Source organism: Parasteatoda tepidariorum, chromosome 10 (genome assembly GCF_982258835.1).
Source record: "Parasteatoda tepidariorum strain Cologne lab strain chromosome 10, Ptep-v5.0, whole genome shotgun sequence".
NCBI classification, from domain to species: domain Eukaryota; kingdom Metazoa; phylum Arthropoda; class Arachnida; order Araneae; family Theridiidae; genus Parasteatoda; species Parasteatoda tepidariorum.
Window position 1 is genome coordinate 96,670,579 of NC_141764.1, and position 18,151 is coordinate 96,688,729.

An 18,151-nucleotide genomic window follows, 5' to 3' on the forward strand; every position below is an offset into this window, starting at 1 on the left:
CTTTATGGTGCTTCTGTGTACGCCACCGCTTCGGGAAAGCATTTCCGACCCCACATTGCTATATGATTTCGAGTCGTCAGGATGCCCCCTATCCCTCCTAGAAGTTCTGAAACGCTTAACTGAGACACCCTGTATATATAATAAAACCGCCTGATTTAAAAAAATTTTAAACATCAAAAAAATATTCTGAAGAAAATGCTTGCCAGTGGATTATTAGAAATATCCGAGTGTATTTAACCACAATATGGTATACATTTGTTGCAATTTTACGTAAATTGAAGCCATTATAGTTACTGCGATCTTGATATAGTACTAAGTAAAAGTACATTATCGTCCTTCTGAAACTTGATTACGCTATTCTTTGTAGCAATTGGTCGAATAGTTTCTGAGTTAACAAATTTTAAAATTGCCGTATATTTAAAATATAACTTATTGACTGATTTCTTTCGAATTATGTATTTTTTTATAGAAAATTATATTCTTAAAAAATAGCTGTATACTTTACAATTCAAAAACTTTTCGACTTGAAATTATAAGCAATTATTAAAAGTTATTTTTTCGATTGGAATTATCCACAAAAAAACGAATTTTATAATTTTGCGCAAAAATTTTACAATTCGTTTAAAAAGTTAAAAATGCAAAAAGTATAATTAACATTAAACGGCCATCCAAACTGTCGACCAAGCTATTCGAACCATATTTCCGTTTTAGACTATATTAAGTATAATTTAAACCCGTCAAAAAAATTTTTTTTTTATTCAGAGAAAGTTCGTTGTTGTATCTGATTGCACAAATTAATGAGTATATAGCATCTCAAATTAAGAGTAGCATCTCAAAAGATTGAGTCTATGTGAAAATTAGATCTAAAGTTACTCGATGTGTTCCGTTTTTAAATAATTTTTTGTCTTTAACATGAGAGTTAAAGCTAATACTTGTATTGACAATAATTAAAAATTTCTTTCCGAAGACATGGCAAATAGTGTTATTGGTATTTATTCAAAGGTTATACTGTGAAACAATGGCAATCTAATTTTTGATAATTTTCCATTAAAAAAAATGATAAAAAGCGTTATCAAAACGCCTCGTGTTTAATCAGTTTTTGGAAAAGGTAATGGTGTAAATTCCAATTCAAGGAATGAAAACAAATTAAAATCCAATTTTCCTTGATTCCTAAGGATGTATTTGTAAATACTATTCTACCCATTTCAAAACTTCTAAGCAATTATTAGGAAACTATTTTTATAGGAATTATTCTTTCTCACAATTCATATTCATTCATATTTTCATTTCATATTCAATTGGTTGAGTGAAACAGAAAGAAAAAAATCTAATGCTATCGAAATATCTAATATTCGCAAAATATTTTTACAACGAAAATATGATAGGTTGTAATTAATGTTGAAAAAAAGTTTTAAATTACAAAATCAATATTTTTTTTTTTTTGTAGCAAATTTTTTAAGGAAATCGCGTCCAAAATAATGCATCTTTGTATATAATCGTAGAATTCTTAGATATAGGTACTAAATAATAATATCAAATAAGTAAGTAAATTAAATAAATTTCTTTCTTTTTCTTTTGTAACATGAAATGTTTAGGGGAATCGTATCCAAAACAATGTTTATTTGTAATATAATCGTAGATATAAATACATAATAAATACTAAATTATGATAATATTAAATGAGCAAATAAATAAATTTATATCTTTTTCATTGCAACATAAAATTTTCAGGGGAATCGCATCCAAAATAATGTTTATTTGTAATATAATCGTAGAATTCTTAGATTTAGATATAAGTACTTAATAGATAATAAATAATATTAAAGTAAAAGTTTAGGGGTATCGCATCCAAAACAATGTTTTGTAATTTAATTGCAAAATTCCTAGATACAAGTACTTTATAGATACTAAATAATAATATTCAATATGTAAATAAATTAAATAATTACCTAAATAAATAAATTTTTTGTTATTTTTATATTTTTCTTCTTCCATTTTTTTAATATTTTTATCCATTTTGTGCAATCCGGTCTTCATCAAGTTCACATTTTCCAAAGTTTGTTTTAATCTTATAAAATATTTTGGAACACATTCAAATATGCCAAGAATATCTAATACTACAATTAAAATTAATTAGCAATAAAAATGCAGAATATTTGATTTCAAACATAATATTATGACGTCAAAAAAATTAACTATAGAGCCATGTCACTGTTTTCTCGATTCGCTGTAACATTTTAAAAAGCTATTATAATATTAAAATTATTTATAAATACAACTTCACATCATGATTTTTACAATTGTCAATTTTTTTTAAATAATATTCAGGCAGTATCTGTATATTTCTAATATTCAGCAGTATGTTAAATAATAACTTAATAATATGTTTTAAATATGTTTAAAAAAATATTTTCATAAATAGAAATTTAGCATATACAATCGTAAAATTATTTAAATAAAATTTCAAATTTTTATTAACAATAATAGCATATTTTACGCTAAAGGAAGAAAATATATGAATAGATTGTTCATTTAAAATTCTAATAACATATTTTGAAAATAAATTTTCTGTTCAGTGGTAAATTAAGCATTCATAAATAGAAAATTTGGATATTTTATACAGTATTAATACTAATCATCAATAAAACGATTAAAAGATTCTTATATAACTTTTGTACAAATTGTAAGGTGACCGAAAATTATTAAAACGATTTTTTTGCGTAGATGAAACTTGAAAATTAGGAATGGAATTAAATTGAAAATGAAGGAGAACTTCCTCATAGCATAATCCTCTTATGATTTGTTTAGATCTTGATTTTTTTTCCAACAATGGAAACCTTATTTCCTACTCTAGAATTATCTAAACTCCCTTTTCTCTTGACTTTGATTTTAAATAACTTATGGAGGTAAAATAGAATTCGCCGTCAAGGGTTTCTAACTTGATATAACGTTCTTTTCAGCGTCTAGAGAGCTTGTGACGTCAGAAATTTGGCTCTCCGAAAAGGGAAGTTTGTCTACGATAAGAACTCCCCCCGCCACAAAGTCTGAGGCTGTCTGCTGCGATGGAAAACCGAATAGCGCATTTTAGGGTAGTTCTGTAAATATGTGCGAGTACAAATTTATATTTTTTCTACGCAAGACGCTTATACCTTCTAATTGAAGAAATTAATTTTTCCTCCATCAAATTAACCTCATTATTTTGAAAAAGGATAGAGTTTTCAGGTATCATTTATGAAGTAAAAATAGCTTAGGCATTAATTTTTCAGAAAAATAATTTATTATTGGACTATCTATTTACGAAGACAAAACTTTTGCATTGTCTTCATAAGTTAACTAAATCTTTAAACCCTTAACGATCTTAATATTTTCCAGAAAACGGTCATAAAAGTGCCTATTCTTTTATTCGAGAAAATTATATATACAAAAAAAGTGTATATACAATATATATATGTATTCTTTTTCGATTTTTGGAATTTTTTTGTCTTGCAATTTAAAACTCCATGTGCCATGTAACTCAGATTATGTACACAATATTAAAGTGCAAAGCATTAATATGTATTAAAGTGTAAAGCATAAATGGCTGAGCTTATAGTACGAAATACATATCTCAATTACATATAGTATATGGATAGTTCTGACATTTTGCTTTAAATAAACTATCTCCCAGCTATATTAAAAAATAGTTTGGTGCAGCCATCTAGTGTGTAAAATAAGAAATAAAAAAATTACGGGCACAAGAGATTTAGATATTTAAACCTTTATGGTGCATTTGAATGCTTTAGCCTGGAAATATCACAGGCACGAGAAAGAGAAGACTAAAGCTCGCCCGTAGTTTTGAAGCGAGAGGGAGGAAAGAGGTTAAATTGTGGCCGTTGAGATATTTCGAAAGCGTTTAGGGGGGGGGGAGTGGGAGTTTGTGCATAGCTTATTATTACGTACAAAAAAGAGGAAAGGTATGATATAAGCGATGCTTACTTAAGACGTTAAAACCGTCTTTTTTTCAATTCTATTTATTTCCAAACTCAAAAAGTGTAACAAAAATGGAAAAATGAATTTGGAAAATTTTATATTTATAATTAAAGTTTAATTTGGGTAGGGAAAAAATTGAAAAAAAAAAACTTTTTTCTTGAGTTTGTACGGACTACCAAATAGGACTACTCTGTGATTTCAGAATACTACTTTAGATTACAAAAGAAAAACACAAGAAATTGCGAACTTTTATAAAATATATTAAAACTTAATTTTATGCTAAGTTAAATTATTTATTTAAATTTATTTCTAAAATTAGATGTGCACTATATTAAAAGTCAAAGCAAAATCAAACAACAGGGAGAGGGTATTGGAAATTTCTTACGTATGGTGGAAAGGTTTTTGTAGTTTTCTAATTTACTGAGTCGTTTAAATTTGCATGAAACATGTCTTCGTTAGATTTGCATGACCATTTTTTATTATGCTTTATTTTAGATTAAAAACAACACCATTAACAGTTTTAGACTAAGTATTTTTACTTAAATTGTTTATATGCCATATCAAAGCTTAAATCCGTCCCGCCCTCGTCGGGGATCATACGGTAAAGGATGAGGAAATTAATTTATAGAACACCTTAGTATTTGTATATAGAACATATATATATATATAACTTAGAATTTATATATAGAACACACAGAGCCGGATTATACCTTTCGTAGGCCCTAAGCATAGCCGTTTTTGGGCCCTTCCCTCTTTTCAAAATATATGCTAAAATTTTCTTGCATATTTTTTTAAAATATTTTTATTAATATGGATTTCAATTTACAAATTTTTTTTATCGAACTTTATCTGCAATACCGACATACTGCCGATATTGCAGTTGATATCGATAATACCATTATGATTAGTTCGATCGATAACTATGTAAACACTTCACGTCAACAATACAACAACAAACCAGCAAAGAAAACAGTGAAATTGATAGTGAGATTAATTACAAGAAATATTTATGCTACAAATAGCTTCATAGTTTTCATGATACTACTATGATAACTAAGTGAAGGAAATTAACTTTGTCAAAAGTAAATCTTTTGAAATTATTTATAAATAAATTTGCAAGGTAGGTTAAATGTTTACTAATAGAAAAAAAATGATTTAATACTATTTTAATAAAATGTTAGTCAGGTTTTTTCAAATGAGTCATTTTAGCAATTGACCAATGTTTTTATATATATTTTTCAGGATCATAAATTATAGTCAACAATTGGATTTGCATTCATTGTTTGGTGATATTAATTGTTTGGTGATTATTATTATTTGCGTTCAACAATGAATCAAGATCGTTTGGCATCGCTCGCACTTATATCTATTGAATACGACATTTTGCATAGTTTGAAATTCGACAGCATAATACAAGATTTCGTTGAAGCCAAAAATCGCAAAAAAGTATTATATTAGATCATGAGATTCTGCAAAATAATTTATTACCGAAAAATATTATATTTTTATTTGTATCTCCATAATTTTGTGCAAAATACACTTGTTTTTAAAGCTAAATTATTTTCGTCAAAAATTTTTTTTCTCCCCAGTTTTTCGTAGGCCCCTGAATTTCGTTCGAATTGGACTTAAGTTCGTTACGTACGTACGGGAGTTCGAATCAGGCTGCCAGAGATTCCCTGTGTAGAAAATAATGAGTGGTGGACGTTAATCTGTCGGGTCATTAAGTTCTCCATGTTCCCATATCAAATTATACTTCTAAGGGTACTGGAATGGAGACTAATCATTCGCTGGTATAAATCAAAATTACGATCTGTGGATGAATGGATGGGTGTATGAATGGGTTCGCCCTATACACAGGTGTGACGTATGGGTGTGGCAGAAGTCGAATTCTTTGCCATAGATGGCGCCACTGGGAAACAAGAACAACCGCACCCCCAGGGCTTCAATGGCCTACAATAACAACAATAAGTAAAATGGTTTACTGGATTTTTTTTTAAAGGATTTGAATAGGAAAAGAAGCCTTTTGCAATGTAAAATTTTGTTTTCTTTTCAAGTAAAAAAAATGCTTCAAGTCAAAAATTACGTTTAAATAAATTATTCATTTTTTTTAATCCTGTACTAATATTTTTTGAATTGCTAAAATAGTTCTAGAGATAAAGTGATATATGATATGGGGGGATATAGTGATATGGGTTGAGTGCTTTCTTAGTTTAACTATTTGGATCAGATTTTGGTGGCTATTATTTATAATTTCAATCAAAAGTATCAATCTATCTTAAAACATAGATGTATTTCTCAAGAGAAAGTACAGTAAAAGTCCGTTATAACGAACTACTTTTTTTTCTATTATGGACCACTGTTTTGATTTAAGGCTGTTTTTCAAGGGCTCCGTCACGTAAAATGATGTTTTTTTTTTTTTTTTTTTTTTTTTTTTTTTGAAAAATATGTTTGCAACTACTGTAAGTTTGGAGCAGTTACTTAGGACTGTAGTAATAGATCACGTTTAGCCAATTTTTAGCCAGCGCTGTCTACACTTATTTTGAAAACGGCGCAATATGGAGAAACGTCATAGTTTCGTGAAAAAGAAAAGCTTTTGTGGACTAATTTTTTAATATTTAAAATCTTACTCCTATGCTGCATTACCTGGGCTCAAAAAAATTTGCAAAAACCTGAGAATAAGGCAGCGACTTTGATAATTTTCATCTAGTTGAAAAGATGTCGCAAAATAAATAAATAAATAAACAAATAAAAATTGGTAAATTTTAAAAAAAAAATTAGCATCTTTTAAAATATTTAAGTTATTTGTTCGTTTTGAAGCCCAAATAATTCTTCACAGCAAGATGATATATAAAGTTTAACCTTAATCATCGCTTTGCATCAAGTGAAGGGCACTTAAACTGACCTTAAAAAAACAGTTAAATTACATATCTGGAGAAAACTGTTTTTTATCTACAGATTGTAGGCTGCGAATTACCTTCTCTTCATATACGACAGAAATGTCTAGAACATTAAATGCTTGAAAATTAAGTTTCCAAATCGTTACAAGTTTTTGTAATAAAATAAAATAAAGTGTAATATCATTTGATGTCATTAATAACTGTAAATGTTAATTTTAATTGTAAGTTGCCTTTTAGGAAAATAAGAGAGTACGACAGATGTGTGATCAACAAAAAGAGCATTTGTGCAAGACAGAAATTTTAAAAATTGGCTGCAGAACTATTCTCTTGTTAGGAAGAACCCGGTAGTCGTACATGATTTGCTTTATTAAAATTAATTCTATAAGGGAAGTGATGTTCGTTTTTCTCTTTTCTGTATTGATATAGATACCAGAAATTAATAAAAATGCTAAAAGGGCCTTCAATTTAAAAAATTTTCTTATAATATTACTCAATTAAGTAGCAGGTTAAGTCTGAAGTCCATTATAATGAACCCATTTTGGACAACTATTTTAATTTTAAATACATATCTTAAGAGTAGATTATTTTTGTTCATAAATTGTGGGCGGAATTTCGTAGCTTTGTAATTATTATAATTTGAGTAAAAAATACGACTCTGTGTTAAAAAATAATGAGTTACTCTGGAGAAAGTTCATTGAAAGTTCGTTATAATGAACTTATTTTGGAGAACTATATTTTGATTTTAAATACACAGATATAGAGTAGATTATTTTTGTTTATAAATTGTGGACTGAATTACGTAGCTTTTTAATTATTGTAATTTGAATCAGAAATATGAATCTGTGTTAAAAAAATATTGTGTTTCTCTTGAGAAATTTTAGTATAAAGTTCTTTATAACGAAACTGTTTTTGATACAACTGTTTTGATTTTAAATACATATCTTTAGAGTAGACTATTTTTGTTTATAAACTGTAGGTGGAATATGCAGCTTTGTAGTTTATAAAAGACAGAATTTTTTAGTACAAAAATGTTTGAGCAACACATTTCTAAATCGTAACAAGTTTTAATAAGAAAAAATGAAAGCGGAATAACTTTTGTCTTTATGGGTAATAGTGAATGTAATTTTAAAGTTATAATTTAGAGAATGGTCTCATATCCTAAAAATGCCAGTTTCCGCGATACAACCCGTACTAATACTTAATTTCTTTTTTAAATTATTGCGTCCGAATAGAACAATTCGACATAAAATGAAGAAAAAATGTGAAATAAAACATTTAATAAAGGGATAATTACGAAAGGAATTTGTTAATTTATAATCATAAACCATTGAAAAATTTTAATACTTTAATTTTTTTTTATTTACCCAAAATAGATAAAGAAAAATTCTTTACTTTTGGAAAATCATCGTCTGATGGATGTACTCCTAGCACGCCATGAAGCTACGTTTATGATCTGGACTTTGCGTTCTAACCTAACCTGCAACTGTTCTAACTTCTTAATTATTCAAATTTAGATTTTTTTTTGTTGAAAATTCTGAAGATGAAATGTTTCGCATCATTTAGCAATTCTTAAAAATGTGTTTCACACAATTTAGCACAAAATACGTTAATATGATACTATAATAGACCTTACAAAAACCTGATTGTTGTGAAATTGCAATTTTAAATTTAAACTAAACCTTAATTCACAAAGGGAAAATTCATGAGTTATTCTCACCGGAACAAAACGTTCTGGAGGAAAATTCTGTAATATCAGCGAAAACAAACTAATATTGCGAAGTTCTTCAGGCAAATTGTTATGATAATGAAATTTGTTGACCACCTACTGTGACCACCACAGTACCCAAAAAATGACCAAAATATCGATATTTTTTTATTGCTTATAATGAAACTTCAAACTATTTCAAATGCACTGAAAAAAAATCATCTCTCTATCTACATTTCTAGAAAAGTTATAAATGATTTTAGATTGCTCTAAAACAGAAACTTCATCAACAGACAGACTTTAAAGTGCTTTTTCTCATAGATGATAATTTTGTGTTTTAATCTTAATTAAATCCCAAAGGAATTTTTTCTATTGAGGAAAAAGCTTTGAAGTAAACTTTTTTATCTTAAGTATAATACACTTTTTTTGAACTGTGCATGGAATAAGTATTTTATGAGGTATTACAATTTTTACAGCAGGTTATATATACCTAACAGGAATTTTTTACCTTTTTTTTCTTCTACTTTTTTACAAAATAACCAATAAAAAATGTTCTAATTGATATATCAACAAACGAATGCACAAAACTGTCAAGATGAATATTATAAGCACCAAGAAAAATTTTTGTAATATTTTAACGTTTTTGAAACATGTCAAAATGAAAAAGCCTTAAAGATTGAAAAATTTTTAATTCTTTAAATTTTTAAAAAAATTGAAAAAAATTAAGCAGTTTATCTAATTTTTTGAAGGTAAACTATTGATTACAAGTTTAATGAGTATGTAAAGCATCCGTAAAATGAATGATTATACTTTTTCTTAAAAAAAATGTTGTAAGTGTAATTGATAGTCACTTTTTAAATGTTTAATAAAATATAAGTCATAACTTTTTTATGCGTTATATAAATACATTATGAATTTTTTTTAATAAAATAATACTATCCAAAGTTTTTTATGAACAGTTAGCTTTTTTTCCTTATAATTTTTAAAATTTTTTATTGTGGAGAAAACATTTAATAAAAGATTAGTGTTTTTCGCCAAAATTGGCGAAATGTAGAAAATATAGCAAACCTGCCTGGAAAAAAACGCAACGGAGCAGCAAGCAAGCGAGCGAAGAACGCTTTCAGAGAATAAGTAGTGATGTATTAGCCGTCAAGCCAGGTAGATTTTAGTTGAGTTCTGTAAATATCCGTCCATAAGCTTTGTTTATGTTTTGATTGTGTGTGTTTCAGTGTTTTTCTGTTGAATTTGTCTGCAATTTTTTTAAAGTTAATTTTTGAAGAATGTGCTAAAAACCATGCTTAACAAATGGCCAGTGCCGACGAGGAATTAGTGAAACAACTCCGAGAAGTTTTTGATCTATGTGATGAATTAAAATGTGGGATTATTTCTGTAAATCAATTACGGGACATTGTTCGAAAACACTTTGGTGGAAGTGAAGAGGTATGTAATAGTTCAGATTTGTTAAAATACGAAATACATTTTTACGCGTTTATTTCTTTTAATAGGAAAATCAGGTATGGAGTTGTTTTGACATTCCATAACATCCGGTCACCTGTCAAAAATGTGCTTTTTTTCCCTCCAAGTTTTCCGTAAAAAAAAGATGGAAAATATATTCGGTCTTCTGTCAGGTCGATGGAATTCAAACCCTAAAACTCTATTATTTGATTTTTATTATTCGTATAGTAACTTATTTATGCCGAGATTTGGAATATGGTTAACTTTAAGTTTCTTTGGAAAAGGTAGCCACATTGTGGAATAGAAAATTTTATGTTTCATATAATTTTAAAAATTTTATATTCTTAAATATGTTTACGCCCATTTCAAACTTAATTTTTTAAAAAGAAAATCAGTGCTGTTTCAACGATTACTACACATCTTTTTATAAGTTGTTAAAAAATATATTACTATCGAAGTTTCTTGTAAACAAGAAGCAATAAAAGATAGTAAACTAGAGCATAATTCTTTGTCCTGTCACATTTTAAACTCAGTATTCGAAAGTGAAATCAATGCTCTTGAAATGATTACTACACAACTTTTGATAAGTTGTGAAAATTTTTTTGAAATCTAAGTTTCTTGTGAACTAGAAGTGATAAAATATTAATAAAATGGAACATGATTCTTTGTCCTGGTTTCAGTAAAAAACTAGTAGAGTTGAAATTGAAAATCATCAAGTCAACATGCTTATTTCAAACTTAATTTTCCAGAATGGAGGCAGTGCTGTTTCAAAGATTTTTTACTCTTGTATCTTTTGTAAAGCTGTTAAACATGTGTTACTCTCAAATCTTTTAATTAGTAGCAATAAAATAATAGTACTGAAATAGAACATGCTTCTTAGTCCTGATTTTAGCCAAAAATATTAGTATAGTTGAAATGAAAAATTATGGAAGTATTATGTACCCATTGCCAACTTAAATTTTGACAATGACATTCAATGTGCTATTTTAAAAGATTATTGTATGTATTTCTTCACTGTTTTCAATAAGCTCCAAAGATATGTTGCTTTTATAGTGTTTTTTTACTGAGTAAAACTTTAAATTAGATAAAAATAATAATAATAAATGAATCTCCTCCCAGTGATAGTGAAAAAAGTGGTGTTAAGAAAGTTGGAAGTAGCAAATTATTTCATAATTTTAATAGAACCATTTCAATCTTAAGTACTGCCTATGAAATTCAATATTGTTTCAAAGACATACATTTGTTAATGATAAGCTGTCAAAAATATGCTTTTTCAAAATATTCATCGAAAGCAATAAATATATTTAAAAAAATTTAAATTGGGAAAGTACATACTTCAAATATTAATAATTTTAACACAACTATTTCAAACTTTTGGCAACGAAATTCTATATATTTTTCAAAGATTATTGAAATTTTTTATTTTATTTTAATAAACTGGCAAAATGAAGTTATTTTCATTAAATTTTGTATTTTCTAAGCTGAGTAATAAAATAAATAGAAAGTAGTAAATGTTTCTTACATCTAATTATATATATTTTTAAAAAAAAACAAACATTGTTTTTAAATTTTATGGTGAGTGCTGAGCAATTTTGTTATAATTTCTTTTTCCAGGTTTTTTTATACACAGATAAAGAATAGTGATTTTTAATGGCTGTGAATTAGTTATTGGCCAATAAAGTCACAAGTTTTGGAACATATTTTCTTATAATTTATTTCATTCTTACCAGTATGAATGGAATATTTGTATAGAAATGTATTAAATGAATCAGACTGAAGGCATAAAAACATGTATCTCTTTAAATTGCTATAGAATACAAAACATCATCACAGACTCCATTTGTTTAATGATTCATTTGTGCTCTCTTATTTCAATGTGTAGGTGCAACCAAAATTTAAAAGTTCTTTTTACACCACCCCTGTGTCATTTCATTTCTGTCATAGAAAATTTTTCTTATCACATATTCATATTTTATGTATCTCATAAAAAAAGCCATGCACTATCAAAAGTTTATCTGGTTAATATTTTTGATCTATCTCACAATTGTTTCATATCAGTTAGGTTGATTTACCTATTGTTTTTGTTGATAAATTAATGGAAGATTGCAATAAATATTTAGCAATCATTTTGTAGTTGTAAGTTAGCTAATCAGTTAATAAATTGCATTTGTTTATTTAAGATTATAATTTTAATGAGATTGTGCCATTTAATTTGAATACAGTTACAGTTTGAATTACCTGCTGTTTTTTTTTTTAACCCAGTAGCTTTATCTAAATTTTTTTTTAAATACACACATGGAATTTAGTACATAAACACATGCGTAACTAACATACATGAATATACTCCCAATAGGTATATATTTTTTAATTATGCTTTCATAATGATGATTTAATGTGATTTATATACTTATTTTCAAGGATGTCAGAACCATATAACATGTAAAGTGTACTTTTTAAGAGTTATATATTAAAATATATTATTATGTAACTAATATATTAGTTATATATTTTTTTTTACCTTACTTACATCTTGGTCCTTAAAAATATTATGAAAAAGATATAAGTTTATTTTAACATATCTTGTTAAAGTGCATTCTACCTATTAAAATTTTTAAGGAAAATATTGCGTATTTCAAAAATGTTGTGTAGTTTTGAGCATATTTCAAGTTAGCTCAATAATTTCAGCTTTAGAGCATCAGCTACTCTACTGCCTGAATAGATATTGTTGGCTCCTCATTAGCAATCAGTTGGTTTTATTCACCTGGGCAGTTTGAGGGGGAAAAAAAAGATGTTTTTGATTTGGGTATTTCATGGATGTGAAAATAAACTCTTTGAAATAATAAATGTCTCAAATTGCAGTGTTATGATGCGCAATATCAAAGTACTTCTCAATAATTTTAAAGAATTATTTATCAGTTTTCATAACTCTTTTAACAATTAGTAGATATAATATTTGAAAACAAATTTAATCTTGACATTCATTTCAATTAGTCAGCCCAAATAGCAAAGATTTAAGTATATTGAAAGTTGATCTAAAAATTGCTGATCAACACAAGTGAGTTCAATTACATGAATTAAGACAAAAATTTTGTTATCAGAACTTATTTTTTGAGGATAGATGAAGGCTTCATTTGAATAGTAGACCTACTCCATTTATTTAAAAAAAAAAAAAAAATCTTATCTTTACTTTCATGTTCAACTAATTTCCATCTTACTTTAAAACTAATAACCTATGCAGGAAAAAAAAACAACTTTAAATAACGTTTGATATAATGATCGAATTTTCACTACTAATGCTCAATTTAAAAGGGGATAATCTTAAGCATGCTAATTAATTATTGCACACGATATTTTAAATTACAAAATCAAACACATAAATGTTCATTCTCTGATTTAGAATATCTTTTTTTTCTTCAAATTAATGCTTATTTTAATTTATTTTTAAGAAAATATTAATTTGTTTTAAATTTGCTATTGCTCGAAGAGCTTTTTAAGCGAATCGAACTATTTTTGCACGACAATTAAAAAAATGGTTTATTTAAAAATAATTTCCATGCAAAAAATACTTTTTGATGATGATTTTTTTATTTTGTTTAATGATAAAGCCGAAAGAATTTTGAAAGGTGTACCATTTTACTTTTTAAAATATGTAATTTCAAAATGCAGAATGTGAACGAAATTGGTGAAATAGTGTCGTGAGTTTTACAATTTTAAAAAGTTTCATATTTAAAAAAAAATTTATGCGCTGAGCTGGAGACAATTTTACTTAAAATTTTTTCTCTAGCTTATTTTTGCTGCTAAATCGAGGCCATCAAGGAAAAACAATACTCTCATTAATTTTAGTACTGAACAAAACTCTACTCTTTTGTTCATTTCGAGACACAGTAGTCTTCTGTGTCTCAAAACGAATTTGCGTAGAGTTTCCAAATGATATGGATACGAACATCTGGTCTATTGTGTTACGTTTCGTGGATGCCCTAGCAGCATAATAACTTGGGCCCTCATTAAACCAATATTCACGAATCTTGGATCAATAAGATTACAAATGGCCGTTATTTATTATGGCCACAAAAATTACAACGTGAATAGAATGGTGCTTTATTCATGTGAATCTCAAAGTAGACTCAGTTTTCATTTGAATGCAATGTCAATTTTAAAACATTTTTAATTAAATAACTGCCCTAGTAGCAAAATAACTTGACCCATCATTGGTCCAATGTCCAATATTCACAAATCCTGCCTAAATAAGCGATATTTTCCAATATGGGCCCTGTGTAGAATGGTCTGATTCACCCGATATGACCTGATTCAACCAATATCGGTCCTATATAGAATTGTTAGATTCACCTGATATTTTACAGACACTTTACAACCAATATCGGTCCTATATAGTATTGTTAGTTTCACCTGATATTTTGCAGACACTTTACAAACCAATATCGGTCCTTTATAGAATTGTTAGTTTCACCTGATATTTTGCTGACACTTTACAACCAATATCGGTCCTATATAGAATTGTTAGTTTCACCTGATATTTTACAGACACTTTACAACCAATATCGGTCCTATAAAGAATTGTTAGTTTCACCTGATATTTTACAGACTGTTTACAACCTATATCGGTCCTATATGGAATTGTTAGATTCACCCGATATTTTAAATTCCTTATTCAGCCGCTATAAGCTATATTGGCAGTATATAGGTCGATATTGGCTTAACTATTAATCTATGCCTGCATATTTCTGAAAGAAATACCTCTGAGCTTTCTTTCCATTGCAAGCAAAAAACGGCAGCAACTCTCAATATTTTGCTGATTTATTGGCCAGTTGTGTCCTGTGGTCAAGACTGTTGCCTTCTGTAATTAGGTTTCGTGTGTGGCAATTAGTTTTATATAGACAGTAAAAATAAAACATGGTAAATGATCTAGGCCTGATCTAGAAATGAGGGGCCCCTAGTCATAAATTTAAAAAAAAAAAAAATTACTTGTTACTTAATAAGTGCCTTTAAATTATTTTCAACGTAAGTAAATTACGATATTTTAGTAATTTTGATCTTATATTTATTGCAATTTTTGTTAACTCATTATTCTAATAGACATTTCTTAAGAAAAAAGGTTAAATATATATATATATATATATATATATATATATATATATATATTTGTAGCAATAAGGGGGTGCTAGGCCTCTTAGTTCTAATGAATCAGACACTGTCAAATGATACTTAAGTTATTTACATAGCTATGTTATATAATTTGAAAATGCTCGCTACTGCGTAAGGACTGCATGCAGTGCACTGCAATTTTATAGTTTTATGTAAGTAATTAAGTAAGCAACATTGTATTAAATATAAGCAAATAGAATTTTAAATATGTAAGTTTCACCATTTATTCAATCCTATGTAAGGGGGATGCTGTAACATTTTTCTTCTTCTTTTTAATGCATATTATTGTAAGCAAGTCCTATGATTTTGTGACGTGTAAGTCGTATGATTTCTTTTACATGGCTGTAATAGATGATTTGAAAATGCTCGCTTCTGCGTAAGGACTGCCCTGTAGTTTCATAATTTTAATTTGATGTAATTCGTACATTGTATTAAATATAAGCAACTAGAATTTTGAAATTATTAAGTTACGCCATATATTCAATCCTATGTACTGCGGATTCTGTAACAAATTCTTTTCTTTCTAATGTATATTATTACAAGCAAGTCGCATGATTTTGTGACGCAATTTTTACTATTAAATTATGAAGACTATTTCTTTTTTGGATAAAGATTTTAAGTCCATGATCAAAAGATAAAAAAAAAATAATCTCTCTTTAATTTTTTCAGACTGTATAATTGGACCATTGTTTTCCTGTAAAATTGCTGTATAAACAAACTTATCAGCCAAAATAACTGATTTATTTTTTCTGCCAATCTTTTTTAAATTGGGGCTTCGCGTGTTTGCAAATGCTTGTGCATCTGGCAGTGATTGACGTTAATTTTTGAATGCGGCTGTTTTTTTTCCTCCAACATATACCTCACTACTTAGCATTATTCACCTTGGTGAATCATTTAAACAGGCTTATTTGCCGTTATTATTTTTCCAAATCCCACGCTTCATTTGAACATCAAAGCTCTTGTCGTTAGTTGCGGTTCATAAGTTGATTCGAATCTATGCAATATATAATAATAAATTTGGTGCATCTAATAGCAGAAGACCCAGATAGTGAAATTTATATTTCGTTGTTGTAATGTTAGTATTTGATAGATATGTTTTACTTTGTTTTGGTGGCAGTTTTTTCAATTCTTTAAAAATCGGGGGCGAGTTAAATAGTTGATTTTGCCTCAGGCAAGGATGTCATTGAAATAAAACTTTTTTTTTTCTCAACCTGAATGAAAAATGTTTCAAGTTTTTAGAAGTGTGTCATGCGGGTAATATTTTCGCGTTCGTGTGATTTCATGAAGTATTATTATTATTTTCTCCCAGATTTGACTAAAATTCCATTTTCTCAACTTTTCTATGATTGGCCTGTTTTTCTCGATCATTAAAAATGTTACCGATTCTCGACCGGATGGATTTACTATATAATTTATTTATATTATTTTATAACCGTCGTTAAAAAGTCGACCCAATTTTTTAGGTTTACGGCTATCAATGTTAAACTCCGTAGCCTTGTAATTTGAACGCAATCCAGAAGACAAGGAACTCCTAGATCAAGTATTGGGAGAAATTTTACCTTCGCGGAGGACTTTTTGATGGAACTAACCCGCATGAGCGTTACATGAAGAGGAAAAAAATGAAAACATCCCATGATCCGTCTACCACTGAGGATATTTTACGTTTGTACTGTGGTCGGTCTGTGCGAATCGTGTAATTTGAACCCAATCCAGAAGACAAGGAAATTCCTGGATCCAGTATTGGGAGAAATTTTACCTCCGTGGAGACCTTTTCAATGAAACGTACCAGTATTTGCTTTGCTTGGAGAGGAAAACCACCCGCAATTAGTCTGACAGCAAGGGAACTCCAACCCATGATCCGTCTACCACTGAGGATATTTTACATCAGCACTATTGTCGGTGCGAACCGGGTTCGGAGTTTATATCGACCAGCCGTCACTCGGATTTGAACCCAGTTCATTTCATTATAGCTTATTAAAGTTATGTGACTTTACTAATAGTTATGTATGAAGTACCATTTTATGCGTTACTAATATTCTATTACTTTTGGACTTTTATTGTTTTTATATACTTACTTTTCAGCAACATATCGTGATTTAGTTGGCTTTGTTTATCTGATTTCATTAAAGTAAAGTAAAACAGGATATAAAAGTAATTAAGAATATGTATGACCAGGGCTAAAAGAATTAAAAAAATATTGGTAGCCAGCAGAAATTTCTGATAGCCATTAAAAATATTAGCAACTCTCTTCGTTTTTTTTTTTTTTAAATTTTTTTTTAAATTTTTTCAAATTTAAAATTTTGTGGCATACATCCATGCATAAACTTCAAATGCTTACTTACTTTTAAAATGCCTTTTCAGCATAAAAAACATTAATTTTTTTAAAATAAAAAACTCAAAATAAGAGATAGCAAAAATCGAAGGACAGTCTTACTATCTCAATCAAAAATTCAAACTTTTTGCATATTTTCATGAGTTTACATATTTTAGCTTGGATAAATTTCCATTTATTAAATTTTTTTCATCACAGTTGCATTTGATTAAAAAAAAAAAAAACTGCTGACTTTATTGTGACATTTGGCCCCATTTATTTTTATTAGCAGCATAGACAGAAAAAACAGTGAATTGTTACTATAATTATCAATATAGAATTCATTTGCTGGCAGGAACCTTCGAAAAGCAGAATTAAAATTATGAAATCCTCAATTAAACCATTTATGTTAAGCGATCTCATAACTTAATAGCTTTAAATCTCAAATGTAAACCTGTGGTCTTCTAAAATTTTGCAATGAAAGTTTACGAAAATTCGAACTGACCTAATCTGATCTTTCTTTCAAATAGTTCCGACAAAAAGATATTTCCAAGAATATGATGTTATCGAAGGGCTTTCGTGTTATTTGAAAACGTTTGCACGATTTGCATTGTTGTTAAAATAGCTTTCTCTCCCCCATCCCCTCAATTA

General features: G+C 28.0%; 1 protein-coding gene across 6 annotated transcripts in view; it reads left to right on the forward strand.

The window, feature by feature from the left end:
• Positions 1–9,655: 9,655 nt before the first annotated feature.
• LOC107448091 (rab11 family-interacting protein 4B) overlaps positions 9,656–18,151 on the forward strand; it is a 122,386-nt gene continuing 113,890 nt past the window's right edge. For 5 of the 6 annotated variants that reach the window (XM_071184313.2, XM_043046504.3, XM_071184314.2 and 2 more), the window contains exon 1: positions 9,658–10,011. In XM_071184313.2, the coding sequence (XP_071040414.2) occupies positions 9,877–10,011 (135 nt within the window). In that variant the 5' untranslated portion in view covers positions 9,658–9,876. Of the gene's footprint in view, positions 10,012–18,151 lie in introns of all 6 variants that reach the window. The other variant, XM_043046505.3, reaches the window with a different exon arrangement.